The 25,571-nt window shown below is 43.8% G+C and overlaps 1 protein-coding gene across 1 annotated transcript in view; it reads left to right on the forward strand.

Annotated features, from left to right (window-relative positions):
• The window catches only part of TARS1 (threonyl-tRNA synthetase 1), a 202,602-nt gene that overhangs the window by 83,771 nt on the left and 93,260 nt on the right, over window positions 1-25,571 (forward strand). The window contains exons 7-14 of the mRNA XM_069627089.1: window positions 13,789-13,853; window positions 13,939-14,017; window positions 14,366-14,512; window positions 15,303-15,401; window positions 17,949-18,115; window positions 19,543-19,705; window positions 24,242-24,379; window positions 25,368-25,445. Coding sequence (XP_069483190.1) covers window positions 13,789-13,853; window positions 13,939-14,017; window positions 14,366-14,512; window positions 15,303-15,401; window positions 17,949-18,115; window positions 19,543-19,705; window positions 24,242-24,379; window positions 25,368-25,445 — 936 coding nt within the window. The remainder of the gene's footprint in view (window positions 1-13,788; window positions 13,854-13,938; window positions 14,018-14,365; window positions 14,513-15,302; window positions 15,402-17,948; window positions 18,116-19,542; window positions 19,706-24,241; window positions 24,380-25,367; window positions 25,446-25,571) is intronic.

The following is a 25,571-nucleotide window of genomic DNA, read 5'->3' on the forward strand; positions in this document are numbered from 1 at the left end:
TTACAGCGCCTTACCTGAACAGTCAAGCTTACCTGAACTCCCATCAATCCTCAATCCAGTGAAGTAACTGGGTTTCAACGCGCCCCTGCATCAGAAGCAGGATGGAGAGCTCATCCTTCCAAACCCTAAGGTGAGGCTTCACGGGGAATCGTGGAGGAGGTATCGTGGAGGGTTGGAAGGGAGTGGGAGGCTTGAGCATTGTTCCACAGTTGGTAATACTCCCTTTTCACGCACAGGAGTGTATCCAACGAGCCAGGGAAGCCAGAATAGAGGGGCCCTTCCTGGCCATCTTCAGAGTTCTGCGCCTTCGACGCCGCGCCTCCGTGGGAACGCGAAGCCTTACCACAATTTCCCACCTAGGCGCTATGGAGACTTCCGAGACAGATCAGCTGGCCCATCTTTTAGGGGAATTACGGGCAGAAGTGCACTCAGCCCGCCAGGAGACTAATGCTCTCAGAAGGGAACTAATCCTATCCAAGGAAAGAACTGATGATCTGGCCAAAAGGTTATTGCAGGGCCAGGCAGAGCACACTCCTTTACCTGTTTCCGGAGATATTTCTACAACAATGGGTTCGAATAACCCGGTACAAATCAATCTACCTGGACACATGCCTTTGGCCCCGCCGGAACGTTTTGCGGGGGATCCCAAGAAATATGCCGTTTTTATGAACCAATGCCGTTTACACTTTTTATGCAGGCCCGGGGCCTTCCCCAACGACCAGACCAAAGTAGCCTTTGTACTATCTTACCTCAGTGGCTGTGCTGCCGATTGGTCTATTCCATTGGTAAATCAGGATGATCCCATTCTCCGGGATTTCCAGGGCTTCCAGGCCAGCATGAAAAGATGGTTCGCTCGACACTCGCAGGGACAGGCCCTTGACAACGAACTGCTATCCTTACGACAAGGTAATCAGGATCTTTTGTCCTATATCGCCACCTTTAATAGACTAGTTGTGGAAACCGGATGGCCTGAAAATAAAAGGATCACATTGTTTCATCGAGGCCTGCGCGGAGAGCTTAAAGATGTTATAGCTCAGATAGTAGATCCACCCCAGGCCTGCGCAGACTACATAGACTTAGTGGTTCAACTTGATCACAGACTTCAAAATAGAAAAGCAGATCGGCTCAAGTATGAAACCAGAGTACCTATCAAGACCCACGTTAACTCCAAGAGTACTGACGTTTCCGAACCTATGCAAATTGGCAGTGTTAAAGGACCATTAACGCAGAAGGAACGAGAGAGAAGGCGACAAATGCAACTTTGTCTGTATTGCGGAACTTCCGGTCACTTTCTTCAAAGTTGTCCAGTTAAACCACCCAAGAAGGTGGTTGGAGCCACTGATAACGAGTTATTGACACCTGGTTCGGGAAACGACCTAGCCCGACAAGCGTAGGGGTCCGCTTGCCGAGCTTGAAAACAAACTCTTTGACCTCGCATTTTGTCATGCCAATGGTGCTTGTGAACCCAAAACAGCCTCAGCAGTTGCATGCTATAAAAGCATACATAGACAGTGGAGCTATTGGAAATTACATAGACTGTGAATTGGCTTCCAGGATTAAGCTTCCTCTCCGCCCGAAAGTAACCCAAGATGTAATTACTACAGTTGATGGAACCGAAATAGCCTCAGGGCCTGTAACGCATTCCAAAGTTGAAATCACTCTGGTGGGTCAGGACGGACATCGGGAAGCAATCGTGTTTGATGTGATCAAGGCCCCACAATTTCAAGTACTTCTTGGTATCCCTTTGTTAGAAACACATAATCCAAGAATAGACTGGCGAGCAAAGAAGATAACTTTTCCTGATTGTGAACCAACCTGTTACCCAAGGAATCCAGCTATGGGTCTAGCCTCTGTAACTTCCACCCCTGTACAGCTACCATCTGAATACCAAGAATTCCAAGACGTTTTTCAGAAAGAGCAGGCTAACACCTTACCTCCCCATCGATCTTACGATTGCCAAATCAACTTGGTACCCAATGCACAACTACCTTGTAGTAGGATTTATGCTCTTACTGAACCTGAGAACCTGCATTTGCGCCAGTATTTGGATCAATACCTGGCCAATGGCTTCATTCGCCCATCAAAGTCACCAGTCTCTTCCGCTTTGTTCTTCGTACCTAAAAAGGAAGGAGACCTTAGGGCCTGTATTGACTACCGCGCCCAAAATCAGATAACGATTAAGAATCGTTACCCTTTGCCCCTGATACCTGAGCTTATCGACCAAGTAAAAGATGCTCGTGTGTACACCAAGCTAGATCTCCGAGGAGCTTACCACCTGGTACGTATAAAAGAGGGCGACGAGTGGAAGACTGCATTCCGCACCAAATTTGGGCTCTTCGAATATCAAGTAATGCCCTTCGGTTTGTGCAACGCACCTGCCGCCTTTCAGTACTTCATGAATGATGTTCTTCGGGAACTTATCGATGTTTGTGTCATCGTTTATATTGACGACATCCTGGTGTATTCCTCCTCAGAATCTGATCACAGAAACCATGTTAGGGCAGTTCTTGAGAAATTGCGCCAGCACAAATTATTTGCCAAGCTCGAAAAATGCGTTTTTCATACCACAGAAGTGGAGTTTCTCGTATTCATCCTGACACCTCAAGGAATCCGAATGGACTCGCGGAAAGTGGACGCCATTCTCAAATGGCCATCTCCTAGCTCTGTGAAGGGAGTGCAAAGCATGCTTGGCTTTGCCAATTTCTATCGAAGGTTCATCCCGGAATTTTCTCGAACTGTTCAACCCATCACAGCTCTCCTAAAGAAAAATAAACTCTTTGAATGGACTCTTGAGGCTGAACAAGCCTTTCAGGACCTGAAAACCAAATTCACCTCTGCACCTGTATTGAAGCACCCGCGCCCAGATCTCCCTTACATTGTGGAAACCGATGCATCCAGTTCGGCCATGGGAGCTGTCCTGTCGCAAAGAGACCCAGAAACTAACCAACTACACCCTGTAGCCTTTTGGTCCAGAAAATTCTCTCCACCTGAACTCAATTACGCAATTACCGACAAAGAACTACTGGCTATTAAATCAGCTTTCAAGGCTTGGCGTCACTATCTTCTCGGTGCAAGACACACCATCACCGTAATTACGGACAACAGAAATTTGCAGTATTTAAAGACGGCCAAAGCTCAATCTTCGCGACAACTCCGATGGGCTTTATTCTTTGCGGAATTTGATTTTGTAATTACCTATCGCCCTGGCTGCAAGAATGGTAAGGCAGATGCCTTATCCCGGATAGGCATGGAAGAACCCAATTCGAGTTTAGAACCTGTGCCAATCATACCAGAACAAAGAATTCTGGCCTTGACTTCATTGCAAACCATTGAGGATATCCAAGCTCAAGTAAAACAGCTTTTTGACTCTTCTGCCTTACTGGAATGGAGTCAAAAGGGTCCTCACTACACCGTTAAGGATGATTTACCCTACTTCCAAGAGCAGTTATTTCTGCCAAGTAAAGAATTGCAGGAACTTGTCATTACCCGTCATCATGAATCATTAATGGAAGGACACCCCGGTATCGCGAAAACAGAAGAAAAGATCAAACGCCACTTCTGGTGGCCTTCTTGGAGAAAAGACATAGTCATTTGTGTTGTCTTGCGGAATCTGTGCCCAAAATAAGAGTCAAAAGAAAAGGCCAGCCGGCCTACTTCAACCTTTGGACATTCCACCAGCACCTTGGCACACCTTGTCAATGGACTTTATAACTGACCTGCCTCCTTGTGGTGGTTACAACACGATTCTCGTAATAGTGGATCTATTCTCCAAAATGGCCCATTTTATCCCTTTAAAAGGATTGCCGTCAGCTTCCACCTTGGCCAAGGAATTTATGGAAAATATAGTGCGGTTACATGGTTTCCCTTCCATATTAGTCTCAGACCGTGGAAGTCAATTTATCTCCCACTTTTGGAAGAAATGTTGCCAACTAGCACAAATAGACGTGCGGTTATCCACCAGCCACCACCCCCAGACCGACGGACAAACCGAGAGAACCAATCAGACTCTTGAGCAATATCTGCGGTGCATGTTACACCAATCCGAGTTAAATTGGAAAGACATCCTTTGGATTGCAGAATATGCATACAACAATTCAGTGCATTCTGGAACCAGACAGACTCCTTTTTATACCCTGTATGGTCACCATCCTCGGACCTCTGACCTAGATCCACCTCTGACCCTGGAGATCCTGCAGTAAATCACCTACATTCCACAATAACCCAAGCCTTCAAAGAAGCCACAACCCACTTACAGCAAGCCAAGAAAAAGTATAAAGAAAACGCTGATTTGCACCGAAGTAAAACTCCTCCTTACCAAGTAGGAGATCAAGTATGGCTAGCAACTAAACATCTACCCCTCAAGGGTCAGCGAACTTTTAATCCCAGATTCATTGGGCCTTACCCCATCAAAGCTATTATCAACCCAGTGGCCTTTAAACTCGATTTACCATCCAACATGCGGATTCATCCCGTTTTTCACGCATCTCTTCTAAAACCAGTACAACCTGGAACCAGACTGTCTGAGCCCCCAGGCCCTGTCCAAATTGATGGAGAATTAGAATTCGAAGTGAAAGACATTTTAGATTCCAAGATAGTTAAGTCGAAACTCTTCTATCTTGTTGATTGGAAAGGATATGGACCTCAGGAAAGATCTTGGGAACCCAGTAACTATGTTCACGCACCACGATTAATTCAACGATTCCATCGAAGATTCCCGCACAAACCAAAATCCCCGGAGGAAAAGACCTTGGGAGGGGCCTTGAGGGGGGGTACTGTCATGATGCCTACCTCCAAGGAGCCAGGCCGGGCCCAGCAACCCCAGAGGCAGACATCATTTTCCCCAGGGAAGTTTCAGCGGGCCCAAGTCGGGGCCCTTTGGACTCAGTCCTGGCGCCTTAGGCGCCAGGCTCATAGCGGACCCCAGTCCTGGCGCCTCAGGCGCCAGGCTCATAGAAGAGGATATGTGTTTAAGTGCTTGGGTGCACACTTACCTGATGCAGACCTTGCTGCTTCATCCAGGCCCTCTTGAGGCCTGAATGGGACTACTTTACCTGTAGGACTACATCACCACCCGGGTGTGGTCGGGGAAGGATACATATCTGATTGGTGGAAGGATACATACCAGGAACTTCTTCCAAGGCTATTTAAACCCCACCCAAACAGCCACACATGCTTCGCGTTGTTCTGCACCTAGCAGCTGGATGCTCACCGTGTCAGCTCCTGCATCCTGACTTCAGCCACGCCTGCCAGCACCCTGGAACACCTGCAAGGGGAGAAAGGAAGAGAATAGGAGAAGAAAAGCCCTTACCTACTAAATCTGCATCCCGGAGTCATTTCTCCAACGACCCTGAAAAGGAAGACATCATTTTAAAGGCATTTTGTTTCGATCGCTGCAGCGCTGCATTTTACTCACCTTTGCAAGGCGCTTCCATCTTCAGCAGCGATCTTCCGGATTCAGCTACGCCCCGGCGCCTAGAGGAAAAAAGACAAGAACAAAGGTGAGAGGGAGAAAAGGAATAAGGAAAGCTCAGTTTCCTTTTAAGTCTTACCTGTTGGATTATCCCCACTGCATTTCGGGTCCTGCCGCTTCCTGGCATCTCCGGACCCCGGCCCCTATGGGGAAAAAGACATAAGCATTAGCGCTTGCTGCAATTGGACAACGAACATTATTATTAAGCTTGAACTTTTGAACAGAACTTTTACAGCGCCGTACCTGAACAGTCAAGCTTACCTGAACTCTCCTCAATCCAGTGAAGTAACTGGGTTTCAACGCGCCCCTGCATCAGAAGCAGGATGGAGAGCTCATCCTTCCAAACCCTAAGGTGAGGCTTCACGGGGAATCGTGGAGGAGGTATCGTGGAGGGTTGGAAGGGAGTGGGAGGCTTGAGCATTGTTCCACAGTTGGTAATACTCCCTTTTCACGCACAGGAGGGTATCCAACGAGCCAGGGAAGCCAGAATAGAGGGGCCCTTCCTGTCCATCTTCAGAGTTCTGCGCCTTCGACGCCGCGCCTCCGTGGGAACCAGGTGAGCGTTACACTGTCCTCACCCACACAGCCCCTAAAAAGAGGACTTTTGTAGCTCTTTGAAGTTGACAGGTGGAAGAGGAGACACACCCACCGCCACTTCCAGACGACCGGAGATGCCTTCTGTGTAACTGCTGCTGTGCGACCCCTCCTTCCAAGCATCAGAAGAACTCCGAAGTGGATGACCCTCTCCCTTAAACTGGTGGGATCCATCAGTCTTTAGATGACCTGCATTTAAAGCCATCCCATGACTAGCAGTAACCTTCAGAGGCTGCAAACATCCAATACCCTGGGACCTGTGACCACTGTGCAGTGCATAGTCTTCTGAAGATCGAATCCTCCCGAATCTTTGGTGGACTCCTTCCGGATGTCCAGAGGCAAGATTCCATTCCTTGAAGTCCCCTCACAAGAGTGCTGGATCGAGATATCCAGACAAATCGATCAGGCGGTATTCGTTTTTCACTGGCATTTCCCAAAAGGCGCCAAAATCGCAGAACCCTGAAGAATCCTTTGCTGGAAGGCTCTTTACTCGACTGCTGCTACGAGATACACTCCAGTATCCCTTCTTTCGTCTGTCCGACTCAAGGTAGAGTTGAGTTGCTCCTCCTGTGTTGCTGGAGTGCTGATCACTGTTTTTGGGAGGTCTCCCATACACATTCACCCAGGCCTAACACCTGTGTGCCTTCAGGGAGCCTTCTCCGAAGTCTCAGACCTTTCTCCCAACAAAGGTGGCTACTTACTTACTAGAAAGACTTCCTCTGGAACTTTCTGCAGCTTGTGCCTACCTGTTGTGCCCTTCAATCTGACTATGAGACACTTATAACTAGATGGGGATGGACGTTTTAAAGTGTTAGGCCTCTGAGAATATATTGCAACGTATTTATTTACCTTGTGTGGATTTATTTCATTTATTGTACCTGAAACGGTTATTACAAAAGTATTTTACTTACCTTCTGAATTGCATACTGCCATTCTGAAAGTATACGCAAGTCTATTACTTTGATTATTGCATTGGTTCTTCTCTGTGCTTATTGAATGTTATAGTATTTACTTTTTACCTTAGTGTATATAAATAATGGTTTATTATATATATGTAACGTAGTGTGTCAGTGTTTCTTTGGGCCTAAGTCCTTTGTACAACCAACAGCCCGTTCTCCCTCCTAAAATGAGCCTGGCTGCTCAGCCATTGCTACCAACATATTTGTGTGGTTCAGTCCTGTATTAAGAGTTAGCGCCCTGTGTCCAAATTGCGACTCGTTTAAAGTCCTACATTTTGGTGGACTTTTACAAAACTCCTTAACAATTGCTCCCATTTCTCCCATAGCAGACAATGGGTTTCGTGTAGCAGCAGTCCTAGGGTCGTTGCAAAACTTAGATGCAAGCGAGGTTTCCTGGGCTAGTATTAAAACGACGAAGACCGTTGTGATAGGGCTGCAGTCACATTTTTCCGTAAATACATGTGAACCAAGATTTGTCCCTTTCTCCTGGTCTTCACACAAACACCTACTTCCTAACAGACTCTAAATATGATCCATGTTAGTGGGTTAATGGGCAAGTCTTCCTCATCTTTTTCACACTGTTTACACTGCTGATTCCGGTGCAATGCAGATAGCCGAACTCTGCTAAGAGACATTGGTTTATTTGTGTTAAATCTGGTTTTAGTTAATAGCTGGATCAAAGTATCTAATGTACTCTCATTGCACTCTGCACCTATTTAAAAACGCAGGATCATTGTAGCCTCCAAGCAGTCGGGAGTAATAGCCTTTCTTCCACTTCCATTATTATCATGCTACCTACGATGCCGGGCAGTTTAGTGTGTGCGGAAGGCTAGTCCGTCTGTGCCAGGCAAAGAGTACCACAGTATCATGCTATATTTACCTATTCATTGGACTTCTTTGCCAAAGAGATTAGAATTCCAAAGCACCATGCTGCCCATTTATACTATCACCAACGACACGTCGCTTGAGAATTTGCCAGCTGTATGCCCTCATCTGATCACGTCAGCCTTCACCTCTTTGGCCACCTGTTCTGGTCTCTCTTCAGACCAGATTACTAAACTCCAACTCTGTAATCTAACACAGAAGCAACACCTTTGAAATGGGGCAGGGAAATAATGGCTCCTTTCTTTGTTGATTCTTATATTCTTGTTCGAAATATTTCACGACTACTAAGTCAAACAATCTAATCATTGGCTTGTGAAATCTTGTTGCGTAGTCTACACAAAAACATTATTATTCTCTCCATGGTATTGTTAGCACTGAGAAAGTTAACTTATCCAAGGAAACATTAAATGCTTGATTCACAAACTCTGAAAGCTGCTGAACTGGAAAACGTAACTTTGAACCTAAATGTCAGTCTCAATATGACCCAAATGACCTAAGACATTATAGCTCTCCTGCCGCAAGTGCAAATCTTTCATTTATCCGCTAAGACCCATTTCTACACATTAAAAATAGATGGTGCTTAGGACGTGGCTTTTTGGCAAGAATTCAAACGGTCGCCTGATCCCTAGAGGTTGAATTGCTGATAGCAAAATACGACTATTTGTTCCGGTTCATCAAGAGTTGGCACTTCTAATGGCCTAGGAAGATCTCTTCTAAAGGCTTTCTAATCTGTAACAACTCGACCTTGGTGTTAAGCCAGAATTCATAGTTTGGGGATTCTAGGGCAACCTTTGTCCCAATGGCATTATGTACTTTTTTACTTTCTATAAGGTATATGCTATTGGGCCACCCCTAACGTGCCTCTTACTTCCCTTTTTCTACACTAAGGCATTTCGATCACCCTATACACATTTCTGGTAGTATGCTGATGGCAGCTGTACTTTAGAATTGGCTTTAACAACAGTGCAAGACATTTTAATGAGTTAGCCTAATGTACCTTTTTGGTAGCTATTTGGGTAACAATGGTAATTTATTTTAAATCCAGCTCTCTGCCATGTTGTGTTTTAGGGATTTCTTTGTTGCGAATGACCAGGCTCTTTGTGAGGCATCATGGCAGCCATCATTTTGGTTCTAACTGGTTAGGAGGGTAAAAGTCCCTGGATACACATTCTCACTCATTGGCATGGTAGTTAAATCGGAGTGACAGGCCTACTGACAAACCAGTATGGTTGGTCGTTTGACCCACAGCACACAGTCCCTTTTAGTGATTGGCTTGCTGACCTTGAGCCAGCTCCTTTGTGCAAGGGTATTTAGGCTTTTCCCAACCCCTGTAAAACTTGCTTGGTTCTCTGTTCTGACGCGATTCCCACCATTTGGACCCTTACCTGTACACACTAGCTACGTACAGTGGTTGGGCATATGCTGGTTGTTTTTTTGCACCTGGAGCACCAGTCCCCAGTCCTCCTGTAGCTGTGCCACATCTGCTGGATCGTGACCTCAATACCAGGACAGACATCTGGCCCGTTATCCTCTGCCACTTGCTGTTTATCGCTAGACTGTTCCAAATGACCGTGGTTCACTGCTGAAATCCAGAAGGTGATTAAGATCTCAAATGTTTCTAGGGGTTCCCTTGCCATTCATGGGTGGCCCTGACCAAAATCATTGATGCAGGTTTGAGGGCAGATGTTGTGGGAAGTTGTTTTGTTTCTTTCGTGAGTTGCTAGGCCATTTGTTGGCCAAAGGATCAAGTCGGAGGGAACTAAATCCTGGAAATCTCACCCCAGGGAAAGAGCCATTTACTTATCAGGTTGTTTTGCAATGCTGGAGCAGTTATCACTGAAACTACCAGCATGTGTTCCAACCCTTTTTTGGTCCTGGCGTCCGTGATTATTCGAGATACCTACCCCCTTGGTGTCCTTGTGGTCCGGGGTACAGATTCCTTGCAGGCAAGTTTCTATTGTGATTCCTGTAGACTTTCTTTTGCGGTCCTGCTATTCTACTGCTTTGTGCTCTCGATCCTGGGTCAATCATCTGACCTCTGGAACACTTCTTTGGAGAGTAGATATTTTGGACTAGGACTCCCATGATCGCTCATCATCGACTATGTTGGCTAGCATTGATGGGATTTGTAGTCCAAAACCTCTGGAGAGCCAAACGTTGCTGACCCCCTTCCCTACGGGTACAGTGAGCTCTGGAGCATGCTTGCTATTTTTGGTACATATCTTTTTGATTTTTTAATGTCTTTTTATATCTTTCTTTCATTGGACTGTGAGTGTAACATTGTGACTACTTTTAGTAACTCTGGGACTATTTTTTTTCTCTTTCAAATTCATGAATCCAACAACTGTTGCTAAAATGTTTTGCTAATATTTGGAAGCCTTTGGCTAGGGATGGATTACAATTGTTTCAATCTACCCTACAGATAAAGGGTGTATCAGCCACTTTTACACCTTTAAAAATAAGGAGGAAACGTACTCCCAATAAAAAATAGGAAACGCACGTAGGACCTTGTTCTCCTGCTTTCTCCCACGCGGCTCCATGAATATGTTTGGACCAGTAGTGCCCATAGTACCACAAGAAGAAACTACTATTTATTTTAATTTTATTTTTTTTATTTTATCAGTTTGTTACAAACTTTATAAAAAGAAAATCACACTTTTTCCTACATAAACATTTTTTCACTTCTCCGACTCTTTCAGCGGGGAGTCCAATTCTTCCAAGAAAAACGTCATTACAAAGGTTAACTTCCCGGATTCTCCTTGATGCATTTATTTTCCACCATTCAGCGCTATAAGTCAAGAATGTCCTTATTTCATTTCCCAAGAATTTACTTCTCAAATCTCTCAAACTCTGGCATGAGATCACAAGATGTTTTAGCGTCTCAGACTCATGGTTACAGAATCGAAAATTGCCACTCATTCTCTCACCCTTTCGCCTTCTCATATTTTTCACCTCCATCGTATGAAATAAGTTCGGTCTTAACTTTAGAAAGATTTGTCTTCTCCTCAGGCAGGGAAGAGTTTGTAAGTATTTAGGTCATTCGTTTAGCGCCTTGCTTTCCGGCGGGTACTCTTTCATGCATCCATTCCATAGTTTCATCCAGTCCATTATCCATAGTTTTATTTTTTTACTTCATTGGGATTTTTTTCCAACGTCTCTTTTGTCGTTGCTAGTTGCAACACGATATTTTCGCATTTCAGTTTCCACATATCAGAATTCTTTTGGGTTGTTCCCGCTTCTTGTTCTCAGTATTTCATATTTCAGAGCACCATCACTTTCAATGATCTTTCTATATATCGATAGGGTATTCCATGTTACCATTGCATTCAGTGACCGAAGGCCCAGTTCATATTTTATGGACACATTCGGTGTGCTTTGAGGTACTTGAAGAATCCTCTTCCAAAACATGTTCTCACATTGTGCCCAAAGTGAGAACGGGCAGGCAAACATTGTCTCCACTCCATGTATTAAGGCAGGAATTACTTTGGCTTTGTAGAAATTCACAATGGGCTTATATGAGAATTTCCCATATTTCTTATGCAGCACAGGCCCCTGCACTGCTGTGGCTTTGCACTTGGTTTGTTCATCAGATATACTTGCACTTATTTGCACTCCCAACTAGGTTACCTAGTTGGGAGTGCAAATAAGTGTCTCATTTCCGAGTTTCCATTCGTATTTGGGTTTCTTTGGTCTTTTTTGACTCTTTAGATCTGACAGTTGTACAATCACAGATTTTTTAGCATTTACTTCGAGCCCGTTCTTTTGTAAGTAATTTACAAGTACGGTCATTCTTCGCTGAAGACCTTTTGGAGTAAGGTCCAATAGGGCGATGTCATCCGCATATATCAGCCAGCTCACGTGGTTCCCATTTACTTTCGGTGGAAATTCCAAGATTTCCTCCAAAGCTTTGCCCACGTCGGCTATTAATAGCTTGAAGAGAGTGGAACCTAGAGGGCACCCTTGTTTCACACCTCTCGTAGTGCCTAGCTGTTGTGTCAGAGATCCACTTTGATCAAGCCGAAATTTTACATTTGTTTCCAAGTGCAGTTCTTTTATAGCCTCTAGCAAACTCGCGGGGCACTCCATCTTTGAAATTTGTTCCCATAATAGCTCACGGTCAACTCCGTCAAAAGCATGAGCTAGGTCCACAAATGCTGCATAGATTTTTATTCCTTTCCTTCGAGCATCCATCTTTAGTAGATTTAATATTAGAAGGTTCAGTCCGCAGCCAACACCCTTCACAAACCCTGTCTGTCGACTATTATTATTACTACCTTTATTGGAAGAAATACACCTGTATCTTTTTAATGTGTATGAATAACTAGCTGCAAAGGAATAACTATTATTTTCTGCTTTCCAGTTAAAACATGTTTGCTCGCTTATACCATACTGCCAATGGGAATTGAACTTAAATATTTACTCCAATAAAACTCATTTTAGTACCAGCTTTAAAAAAATAGGCACTTCAAAATCTTATCTGGAGTATTGGTTTCATTCTCTTTGTCTATAATATATTATCACATGTCAGTGCATGAATACCTTGTATATAGTGCCCTAGGGACTTCACATTACTATGGAGAACTGTTTCAGGCCTTATGAATTTATAGGATTTGTTTCCGGTTGGTAAAATTGTGCCTGCCTTCTTTCTCATGCCCTCCTTATATGTGTAGATGCTGACCACTAAATCTAGGATCTGGATCTTAGGATGTTTCTATAACGCTCTGTACTGTGTGGTGCAGACCCTTATGTGAACATACCTGCTTGTTAGGTTTGATGGGTCCCTGGCTCTCCCCACCCCATGTTATTTATGTTGTGTGCTTACCCATGGTAAAGGACTCTCATTTAGACAATGGGGTTAGGAGATGCCTTGTGTAGACTATAGTGTTTTTAGAATATGTTGGTTTCTTTTTAATACTATGCATTAATATCTAACACATTTATTTGGACTAGTTGTTTGTGTTACACTGACAAATGTATCCGTTAATAAAGTAGAGTTGTGTCTTTTCTCCAGTTGGGTGTGGATTAATTTTACATGTGTCGCCCTACTTGAGAGTTGAGCCTTGTCGCTCTGTCCACGTTACCTACCCCAAGAGAAGTTTGGCTTTCCTTTCTTAGTTGCTTAAGCTTTCCTCCCAGGGTGAGGGATTGTAGCATCCTCAACATAGGGTGGTACAAAAACTACTGCAACACATTTGCTGAATTTAAGAACAAGCCTTAAGACAGAACTTTGCACATTAGCTTTCCAAAACTAACAGCTTTGTTGAACAAAGCGATTCCAATTTGCCAATGCACTGAATTATTTTGTTCTATTAGTTGATGTGCAGTCTTTTCCTTTCTAATGGTGATGGCAACCAGGTAGCTAGGGAATGCAACAGTATGTTAATGTACAGATGGGACCTCAAAAGATACCTACTGGTTTGCATATAACCCCTCAAGGTTTCCCAACTATTCATGCCTCCCTTTCTCCATCTACCATCGACTGTGTATTTGTGCAAGGTGCACGCTACAAATCATTAATAACTAAATTTCACGTTTGCCTAATCAATGGTACCCTGTTCACAGGCCTTGAAATGTTTTGAGGTATCGCTGCCTAGATTCAAACCTGTGACCTGCAGGTTGACCGTAGGTCTCTGCAGCACACCTCTCATTGAGCTATTTCATTGGCTGTACAACTGTATCTAATGCTCACCAGCTGCACAGTAAAAATTAACAGCATGCTGTAACATTAACTTTGCATCTTTCAAAGACGATAGACAAAGGATTTTGTCTGAAAACACTATTTGGACCCGATATCTCCAGACGTATCGTGTTTTTTTTCTGATTCACAGCAATAATTGAAGTACTTTTTTAAAACTCATTTCTACAATATTTCTTTTACAGTACAACAAATTCAAGTGCAGAATCTTAAATGAAAAGGTTGATACTCCGACGACGACAGTGTACAGGTAAATTGCAGTGTTTGATTGGTAGCACATCAGGAAGTGGAATACATGTAAATACCTAACATCCTTGTTTGCCTTTGCGTTTTAGATGCGGACCTTTGATTGATCTATGTCGAGGTCCACATGTACGACATACTGGGAAGATCAAGGCGTTCAAAATTCATAAGGTACTGTATGCCAACATCTGCTTTTAACATGTCTGTGCACCCAAACTCTCCTAAATTTAAAAGAAAAGTAGAAGCCAAATCCACAATCGTACTTCAAAATGAATATATTTTAAGTATGTAGTTGAAGAAGCACTGAATGTAGCAAATGTAAATGCCACCAGAAAATATGCCACTAAATCCATATAGGGAGAAACTGTGTAGATTTACTAAGCATGACTTGGACAAGATAATTAAACCCCTCCCATGTCCAATGAATTTAAAAAGAAAAAGGTTTTGCTGTCTCTCCGATAGTCTGATTCATCAGTTGCAGTAAAGTGTTTCATTGTGTATTTTTTTTTGTTACTCTAGAATTCCTCAACATATTGGGAAGGTAAATCAGATATGGAAACCCTGCAACGAATTTATGGAATTTCATTCCCAGATCCAAAAATGCTTAAAGACTGGGAAAAATTTCAGGAAGAAGCCAAAAACCGAGATCACAGAAAGATTGGCCGAGTAAGTTAAAATGTCATTCAATCTATGTTCTTATGTTTGGCCTCTTCAGTTTGCAATGTGTAGGAATCTCACACACAATAACTGGATGGACCCTCTAACAATGAATTGTTATAGAGTGGAACAAGGTCCTCCCATGCATCCTGACTATTACCACTTCAACCCCGCCACCCCCTTCTCTGTCACACATATTCCTTGTTGGTTAGTTGGTACAGCCTCTTTTTTCAGCAGAAATAAACAAGAGTGCCTTTTTCCTTCATGAAGATGATTTTCAGCTTGCTGCATGGATCTTTGGTAACTTGCACTAGGTTGCTGTTAATGCCAAAGTGGGCAGTTTTGAATAGGTCTGATGGCCCCAGTTTCCCATTCCCCTCTATCATCTTCTCTTTGCTCTCTGTGGTTGGTACTTTTAATTATCAATTTGATAGTTTATTTGGTTACCTCCACAATATTTGTTTACTGTGGCATGATATTTTGAAATTATTAATCCTTTAATTTAAAACATATGGATGCTGTACAGAGGTTATTTTGTTTAACAAAGCGAAAATATGATCTTTCCTGGGTTGTCCCTTTTTATTTAGCTTTTATGCATGAATGTGAACGGAAAATTAGGATCCCATCATGATTTGGAGAGTGCACATTTTTTCAGTAAATTTGCTTTTTTTTGTTTTGTTGTTGTTGCTGTACGCTTCATTTAACACTGATTTAGTTTCTGAATGTCAATCTGTTTAAGAGGGCAGACATATGTTTGTTTCCACAAAAGCTTACTTGAGTACTTGTATATTTATTTCAGGAGCAAGAACTTTTCTTTTTCCATGAACTTAGTCCAGGAAGTTGTTTTTTTCTGCCGAAGGGTGCTTACATATATAACCAGCTTATTGAATTCATCCGGGTAAGTAATGTTCCCCTAAGTTATTGCAATACATTGTGTCCCCACTCCCTAACAATGCTTTCATCAGGGGTAGAAGGTACAAAATTAAAGTTGAAAGCTATTTGCCAGTCCTAAAAAGTCACTGCCACCTCAATTCTACACATAGGCACAGCACACCATTTCTTACTTGTCAAAAGTCAGTTATCACGAGCCAATGGGTAGTTGTGAGTGCACATTTTGAGCCCTCCTTTCATTATCTTGTCACATTCTACCTTTTTAAGCTTGGTCTTTCTTTTTTATATCTTCCCCTCGACTTCTTTCTTTTTTCCACCCTTGTCTAGTTCCTTTCTCATCTCTCTCCGTGCATGTAGACGATAATGTGGGGTTGATGTAACGCGTATGTGTTTGCAAACTGTAACACACTTGTTTAAAATTGTCGTACTTAACCTGTGAGCTAATGCAAAACAAGTTAAAGATGCCCATTGCTACCAAAGTTCTGCCTTAGCCAGTGTTTAATGCAGCCAAAAAGTTCCAAATTCACCCCAAGCACTATTTTTCCTACAGTAGTGAAAGTTGGCTGCTGTTGACTAAATTCGATAGCCCTCTAGAAATGTTGCATATTTATTGGTGTCCTGATCATTTCTCTCCAGTGAGAATTTTTCCAAAGACCCATTGGAGGCTGCATTCACTTTTAGATATGCTTCCTTAGTAGCCCATAAAGCCAGGAAATCGGGGATACCACCTCTTTGGGTGTCTCTGACTAGGCTCCAAAATGTCTGTGCAGGCAGGAATTGGCGGGAGGAGTTTTCCACCCCACTGTCCTTTGTCTGCCAGAGTTACTTAATGGGACCACCTCCCACTTGGGATCTGGCTCTCCTGATTGGACAGGCAAAAGCCACATTCTGTAAACTGCTGAAGAAGATTTCAGAGGAGTGAGTGCTGGAACTGTGTAAAAGGTGAGGCTCCTGGAGTGAAAAGCAAGTCGACCACTGGAAGCTGAAGTAACCGAAGAAGATGATGACCAGAGACGCCTGCAGACCCTTTGCAACAACGTGAAGCGACCACTGCTGTCATGACTGTTTTCTATGCGACAGAGAAACTACAAAAAGGGCGACTCCTTTCCTTTGACTGATGGGAACAACCAGTCCCAAGACTAACTTTGATTTGAGCCATCTCCCGAGGTCCTGAGAGTTTCCAAAGCTGCAAACCCCAATACCAGGAAACCTGCTGCCCATTTCGAGTGCATTGTTGTGGAAAGGCTGAATCCGTCCAAGTCTTTGCTGAGCCCTCGAGGACACTTCAAAGACACAATCCAACTTGACCAGACCCCCTCCCCAGAGTACGGGACTGCAGGAACCAAAGATTGACCGGGCGAATTGTGTCCTTTGTTGGTGCTGCAGAAATGGTTCTTAAACCGCAGAGTGACCAAAGTTGATGAAAGTCGTGCCAGAAGGTCCTCCCTCAAGACTGCTGCTGAGAGATTCCGTCCATTGTCCTGCCTTTCGTCATCAGGCCAAGAAATCCGGAGGTCGGGTCGAGAGCTGCAACATCATGGAGCATCCACCACTAACGTCTTCTTCAAACCTAAGGTACTGTGGGGATCAAGTATTGCTTACATGATTCCAGAAAGTCGCTCTCTAGTGTTGCAGTGCATGCAGAGGTGTTACCTCTGACTCAAGCTGCTGCTTGTGTCCCATTCACGAGTTCTTTCACAGGTTCTCCAACTTTGGTTAAGCCTTCTTGTATCTTCCTTCCTAGAGACTCAAAGATATCCACAGGAACATTTGGTTTCTATTACGTTGCAAGTCTTGAAGCAGCTACATTTAGATAGGGTTGCTTTTTTGACTTTGAAAGACTTGCTGTGCCGCACAACTGCCTCTAGAAACTGAAGCTCTGCTAGCCTAACACTAACCAACCGTTTTCCTTACCATAAAGCACTATCTTATTTGTATGCTTACTAAATACAATTACTGTATTACTTTCTAGGTGCTCGTTATTACTGATAGTACAGTAGACCTGTCAATCCGCTGTAACGTTCTGCAACTACCAATTTAGAAGTGGCCTTTTTAAAGTATTGTAAAGTATACCTATGTGTGTTGGTTTATGGTGCTAACAGTGACTCTTGTGTAAATATAATCTATATTTTAATATACATTTATGTGCAAGCTTTTCTTTGATGTGCATTACTAACTAGGTTCAGTGTACTTATCTACAGCTTACATCTTCCTCTTGAGATAAGCCCGACTGCTCTGCCACTTGACAAAGGTCTCTGAGTAGTACAGACTGATACTAAGAGTTGTGGGGGATCTACAAACCACTGGGATAGCTTACTAAAGTCTTACCTCCAAGTGGGACTTTAGGAAAACTTCCCCTAACATTGGAATATTGGTCTTGTCACCAGTGGGTGGTGGGTATTATGATGCATCTCAAAAATGTTATATTTGATTATGCGATGTCTTTATTATAAGATGTCAAGTGTATTGTAGCATAACGTACAGTTGTGTGTTAATGACCTAAATGCACCGTTTTATACTGTATATCATTAAACAAACTGCATTTCTCTCTCAGAGCGAATACAGGAAAAGAGGTTTTCAAGAGGTTGTAACACCAAACATCTATAATAGCAAACTTTGGCAGACTTCCGGCCATTGGCAGCACTACAGTGAGAACATGTTCTCTTTTGAGGTTGAGAAAGAGATATTTGCTTTGAAACCCATGAACTGCCCAGGACACTGGTAAGCCTCATTTTCTGAAAATGTAATTAAAGATGATACCTTATGGAATTGCTCATATATTCTGGTACAGTTACAGAGGAACAAAATAATTCTGAAATACATCGCTATACGTCATTTATTGAAACACATCTAATAAATTCAGTGCTGCTAAAGGCCAATTATTGATTTCATTTATTTATTGGGTATTTGTAAAGCGCCTATACATCAAATGATGTTTCGAGGCGCCACAAGACACAAAAGGGGGGTGGGGGGGAGGAGCACATGAGAGAAATATAACAAGGGTCCTACTGGGCATTGTCATTCGGATCATGCAAGTGCAGTAACAAGAGGTGCTGGGGGAGAGGAGTGGGAGGGGGCAGTGGGGCGGAAGAGATAATGCTAGGGTGGGAGGGAAGGTGCGGAGCAGAATGGCAGCATCCAGTGCAGGGCGGGAAGGGGAGGAAGAGTGCCCATGGGGTTAGGCAAGTGTTTAGGCGGGGGCAGGAGGGCAAGTGCCAGGGGGTGCAAGGAGTGCACTGAGTGAGGCCCACATGCCAAATGCCAGGATGGGGGTGCACCAGGCTCGGTAGGGATACACACCCCTCCAGGCTAATCGGGGGAAGGGGACTCTGGAGGGCAAGTGCAGGTTCGAGGTGGATGGGTGGGGTCGGGGGTCAAGGAGACAGGGGTGCTGGGGTAGACTGGGTGAAGAGGGCCTGGTGCCCTATAGAATTCAGAAGGGACCAGGCAGCCAGTCGGTACAGTAGAGGGGACATTAGCAGTAGAGGGGGAGAGGGAAGGGAAGAAGAGAAAAGCAGGTTCTTGAAGTTTCTTAAACTTATGGAGACTGGGAGGGTTAGGGTTAGAGAGTGGGGGTAGATCTCTCTCTTCGGCAGGATCATCCCTCTGTACTGACCTGCAAATCTGAAAACGACTTGGATGACATTGTCTTATTGAAAAGGGTTGATTACAAAATCCCATTAGGAGGTATTCATTTAAGGGGAAGAAGGGAGCCAAACTGCTATGTTACATGTCCAACCAAATGCATCTACTTTATTATGCACCACTCGTGTATTATCAACTATACCAAATAATTTGTGATTTTGAAAAATATGATGTCATTAATTCGTATTGAAGGATACACTCGTAAATTATTCTTATTACATCGAATTCCAAGAATATTTTTGCATGCTGCTGTGGTTCCAGCGAATACACTGTCCTATCGCCCACCCAGCCCTGTGTTTACTCTGGTTCATGAGGCTGCTAGTTTTAATTTGTCACACCTTTCAAAATGTTCACCTTAAGGGGAACAGCTGCAGAATAAAGGGGCTTTGCAATGTTTCGGTCTTCTCTAGAAACCAACAGTGCAGCTGTGTTACTTTGTTCTTCTAGCCTTACTCTGATTCACTCTCTATTGTGTCCTGTGACAATTGAGGTCTTTTTTTCAGCCTTATGTTTGACAATCGGCCAAGATCATGGCGTGAGCTGCCTTTACGTCTGGCAGATTTTGGAGTACTTCATCGTAATGAGTTGTCCGGTGCTCTTACAGGACTCACCAGAGTACGACGTTTCCAGCAGGATGATGCTCATATATTCTGCACCATGGAACAGGTATATCTTAGAAATAAATGTGCAAACTATGAAGCATGTCTGACTCTACTTCTGTGTCCTATCCTGTTGAATATATATATATTTCTGATGCTTGGAATCACATGCTGTGCATATAGTCCGACATCTAGTGGTAACCGCAGAGTATTGCATATTTAGTTTGAAGTTCCAAAACGAATGCCGACATGGGTGTGTCTGTAACACTATCCATAACGTGACGTGTAGTGTACCCAAAACCCTTCACGCGTTGAGGTCCCCCAGATGTTTTTTCCCACCATTCTGGTCTGTCGATTTCATGCAGAGCTCGTGCTGACAAGATTTATTGCTGTTCCACGTGTCTTCGATGCATCCATCGACTAACTTCTTCGATGAGTGTTCCTGTTTGCTGTCCTATGAATATTTGCTAAAACTCATTCGATGGCTGTTGTCGGCCCTTGCCTTCAGGCTTCGGCCTTACAGTAGGGACCCGTTTTCTTGACACTTCTCTTTAGAGAATGCCTTTTCTTTCATTACCCTACTCTTCCTTTACTTGTCTGCCTGCTCCGTTTCCACTTTATGATGGAGAGAATTAATTTAAATGTTGCCCTTCCCAAAACAGGAAATTTACGTAAAAGGGCAAACATAGGAGTGTAACAATTGTCTACCTTGTGACGACGAGCGGTGTTGCAGTGCCTGTCTACTCTTTAAGCCCAAGACGCTAATTGAAATTTGCACAAAGCTATGCAGGCCGAGAGTCTCATTCCCGCCATTGACTCGGACAAGGATTCGTCTAGCAGCCATGGCTCAGTTTCGGAGCCTGACAACATAAATGTGGAGTTGGCCGACTCCCTTGTACACGTCCTCAGCCCCACTAGTCATGCCGACCACATCACTGTGGGGAAATCACACCCTGGCGACGGGGGCACACACTCCCATCCTAAGACCAAGCACACAACCCTTCGGAACCGTCAAAAGCCCCTGGCCACTGCAGGCCTGTCGAGTTTCAATAGGGCCTGGTGAACCTGAAGGTTCAGGGTTCGCTGCGCCTCCATCGCGGTTGGGGCATGGTCACAAGCCTACCAATACCCAGGGTGCCTCCCCTAAAGTATTGATGCATGTTTCGTATGCATCAAAAAGACACGTTGAAATGTCCTCCTTTAGTCAAAAATCATCCTAACTTGAGGGACAAGTATTCTACAGCCCCTTCTCATGGTTCTGTAAATTTATTTTATTTTTATAACGCACCTAATACTGTACCAGAGTTCGGTTTCTAAGCGCGGATCTGGGATTCAAACCTGTTGCTCTGCATGGTCTTGCTTCCAAGACCAACGTGTTGCCCCTCTGCTATCCTCCGTACCCCAAAATGCCCCTTCCCTGCCCTCAGGTTATACCCAGGCCTCCTCTCCTTTGTTCTAGTCCTGCAAGGGCCTTAAAACCCAGCTCATTGTGAGCCAGATGTTCCATTCCCAGAAACCTCAACATCCTCTTCATGGACTAGAGAAAAGTTTGAAACCTGCATGGAGAAAGTATCTGAATTTATTGGCTTCTCAGATAAATTTGATGAGCTTCCTAAAAGGTCCTGTTCCTTTTGAACAAGGCCCTAAGCCCTCCAAGTCTCCTAGGCTTCACTGCCCATGGGCTCTATGTTCTTCTCCTAGGCTAAAATTACCTGATCCTTCTGTAGACTTTTTTCAAGATGTCAGTATTCTCCAGCATGGGGTCTGGCATGGATTCACATGCTCAGGAATATTCCCCGTCGGCAGTAGGTGGGCCATCAATGTGATCTTGCACGTCAGGCTTAGCTGCAGGTAGAGTCACAGCAGAGACCTTAAGCTTTCTGGGCTTAGGAGCCTTTTTCTTGATGGAAGTATTGGGCTTGGGGTCTCTGTGATAGAACATTTCCTCTTGGCAGCTTGAGAGTGGTCCTTTAAGGTCTTCCTTGTTTAAGCCCTTCTCTTTTGACTTGAGGGCTCTGTGTCTGAGACAACACTGAAGACCTTCAGGTTGTTGCCCAGAAGCACAGTACTGGGTACCTATGATTGTACACTAACAGGAATCCTGACAGTGATGACATTACATTTGGGGCCGGTGGGCACTGAGGGCAGCATTTGGACAGGGCCTCCTGCATGCTAAGTAGGTCTCGGAGGAGCCTTAGCAACTTCCTCTAAGTTGATTAAACTCTCATCAACCACTGAGATGCTATCCCCAGGGGCAGTGGCAGGGGTGTCCTGGCCATTACCAAGAAAACTGTTCTTGAAATAACATTTGGTATTATCTGGAATGGAGTTTTAGATAGCATGACTTTGCTGTTCCCAAGGAACACTAAAGTAACTCTAGCCTGTACTCCAATGGATTCTTGTGCTAGAGGGTGAAAGACTGCACCTGTTACAGGAATGTTCTTGAGAGAATGCCAATGCGACAGATGCGGACCCCCAATGGTTTGCCTTTACATCTGGAGTCCCATTTCACATGGTCACCAGACCCACAAACTATGCATTTGCAAAAAACGTTTTGGAATGGGGGTTTCTGGTAACTGCTCCAGAGGTCTCACTAGCCCTATGAAATTTTCCATGGTGTTTGCAGTGTTGCTTTTGTGTTCCTTTTTTGGATTGGAATTTTGTGTAATTTCCCTTCTCTCCCTTTCTACTTGTGAGGATCCCCAGAATCCTAGTGATTGGTCCTGTTGGCGTCCCATTCACAAGAAACACTGCTAATGTCCACAGTTGAGGCTAAGCACTACCAGTTGAAGGCTCTGACCTTCGGCCTAAAATAGTTCGGGGGGCGGGGAGGGTTCTTTACAAAGTGCTTGGCCCTGGTAGCAGCACATCTTCGTCTGCAGGGCATCCACGTATACCCTTGCCTGGATGATTGACTTGTGTGATCCCACTCACAGGCTTTGGCAAGCAAACGCACATCAAGCACCGACGTCTGCTGGCGCCATCTCAGAACACGTTGTTTCTGGGTGCCCGTCTCAACAAAGTAACATGTCTGGCGTTCCCCTTGGAGAAGAGGGTGGTGGTTCTACAAGGGAAAGTACAACTCTTATCATTGGCACAGACGGCAACGGTGGGGGCTATTACATCGCTGCTGGATATGTGTCCTCCTGCATCAGCCTCATCCGCCTCTGGAGACATCGGATAAGGCCTCCAAGAGTTCCTGGATGGGAGGTGGATGCAAGTATCTGGGACCATTTGCGGACAAGATCCTTCCTCAACTAGGAGATTTGTTGGGCGATAAAGTGGTGTGTCATATGGCGCACCTCGTCCAGGGGACTCCGTTTCAGGTTCTGCCTTGCCAGGAGTCCGTCACCACGGACACCTCTCTAGAAGGCTGGGGAGCCCACACCAGACAGTTGCACATTGGAGGCTTCTGGCAACCGGAAGAAAAGGGCCTCCACATCAAATTCCTGGAACCTCTGTCCGTATTCTGAGCCCTCAAGTTTTTTCTGCCGTCTTTGAGTGGCAAGGTGGTGAGGCTCTTCAGACACCACCACCATGTTCTACATTCGGAAGCCAGGAGGGACCCGCTCCCCGTCCCTCTCCAAGGAGGCCCACGATCTGTGGTGCTGGGCTGTATGTCAGGACATGTTCCTCCGTCCCTTTTCACCTGGCAGACGTCAAGAACAGCATTGCAGACTCGCTCAGCAGGCAGCAGCGTTCTTCCCATGAGTGGAAGCTTTTCCAGGACCAAGACCCTTATCCGTTCTGCTCCTCCTCATCACTGGTATCTGGGAGAAGGGGACATTGGTGGAGCCTGCAAAAGTGTATGCCCTTATTTTATTGAATTTACCCACATGTCTTGAAATGCGAGTATCTGCCATTTTAAATATTACATTTTTCACCCAAAATTGCATTATCGTGTAGTATATGAAAACATTATAAAACACTGTTCACTGCCACTAGCGTTTCCTAGTCACATCACAAGCATAAAGAAAGGTTGCCAGACACAAAGAATAACTGACACGTAATGTTCCTGTAACACTCCACAGAAGGTTACAAAATGCACAAGAAAACATAAATGGCAGCAAAAGCCACCCTTCACTGTCGTCCTCCACAATTGGGCAGTGCCCCAGAATAAATTAGTTTAGCAGGCCAGAGAAGCTCAATTCCCATCATGCTAGTAGTAATGATTATGATAATAATTCTGATGTTCTATATAGCATCACGATCATCAAGAATCCACTCTCAGAAAGCTTGTTAAGTTGTTTTTTCTATCGCCACAGAAATTAGACATTTCTCTCTAAGAAGAACATTTCTCTAAAGCTCTACATTTCTTATGGGTCATATTACAGTTCTTTAAAACGAGTTCTTTTAAACAAAATAAAGACATTTATAATGTATAAATGTACATATAAAGGTAACACCTTTTACTGATTTTATATCAATGCTTTGTGTGTGTAGAAAGTCTGCCTTACCGATAGATGTCTGTTGAATACATTTACTTTTTTTTTTTTTTTTTGGCTCCTAAAATTCAGAAGCAGAAGTTATGTTCTGTCAACTAGTTGATGTTTCTTCCATGCTGGCTTGACAAGTTTGCCATTGTGATTTATTAACCCTACAGATTGAAGTGGAGATCATGAGCTGTTTACAATTTCTGCGCACCGTGTATGATGTTTTTGGCTTTTCCTTCAAGTTGAACCTCTCTACTCGACCAGAAAAGTTCTTGGGGGATGTTGAAGTGTGGAATCAAGCAGAGAAGGTAAATGTGACGCTTTTGACCCTCAAGACGATTGCAATCAGTTGAGGGGGCTGGTCCATGCACATTAACAGATTGGCGGTCACAGTACTCTATTTACACCTCGCACATTGAGCCTACGGCTCTCCAGCCAAGAATTGCCTCCTGTCCATTAAGAATTAAAACAAACCAACCCCCAAAGATTTCCATGCTTACAAGCTGTCACATCTTCAAAATAATTAAAAAACTACAATACAAGTATTGGGGTACAAATAACTTTTTTCGCTAAGGCTTATCCATTATATTAAGACCTAGTTCTAAAGAAAACATGTCTAGCTTATTCCCTTAGTAATGAATACTTGGTATTTATTTTCTATCTTGAACTACTTGTAAATCGTAATTAAAATACATATTTTATGAATCTGGATCGCTTTAAGAAAACTTTAAAAACGTATTTCTTCAACTTGAATGACTAAGTGGTTTATTGCTGGTAACTTTCTTGATCTACCTGGAGCCGACATTTCCTTCCGTTTCGGACTACTTTATGTTGTTGGTCACATTTTGTTTTACGTGCGCACAGAGGCCCGAGGGCGAGTCGCACGTTAAGAGAAATGAAACTAAATAAATAAATACTTCTATTGGTGTAGCTCCTGCCTCATTAAGGGCCTTCACGAAGGCTCTCAAAGATGACCTTGTCCTTTGTTTCAACGTATCTTCTCGCCATATTATTCCCCTTCTACCAGTCTACCAGGTTATTGGTTTGGTACTTGTGCAATCTCAATAGCGTGGTACCTGTTTAAAAAGAAGTATGTTCCCTAATGATAATTGTACCTTTTACTGCACTGGGATGTTTCATTTTAGTCCCTGGCTTTTATTATTGCATTTGATAATATTATATTTCTCATGAAATCATCTCATGCACTACACCTAACCTATCAAATAACATGTTCTTTGTGAATTGGCACTCTTCTCTATTGGCAGTACTGACAAACCTCTTAATCTTACTTTTTAGCAACTTGAAAACAGTCTGAAAGAATTTGGTGAGAAGTGGGAGTTAAATCCTGGCGATGGTGCTTTTTATGGACCAAAGGTTGGTAAATAGTAGTCACGTGGTTCTCTATGCGCAGTGCAGCTTCTCTTCCTGTTCAACATGTGTATTCTTTTTTTCAATTTTTTAAAATGTATTTTATATTGAACCTCATCTACACAAATCCAT

Source organism: Ambystoma mexicanum, chromosome 6p (genome assembly GCF_040938575.1).
Source record: "Ambystoma mexicanum isolate Mex_15411 chromosome 6p, UKY_AmexF1_1, whole genome shotgun sequence".
Lineage (NCBI taxonomy): Eukaryota > Metazoa > Chordata > Amphibia > Caudata > Ambystomatidae > Ambystoma > Ambystoma mexicanum.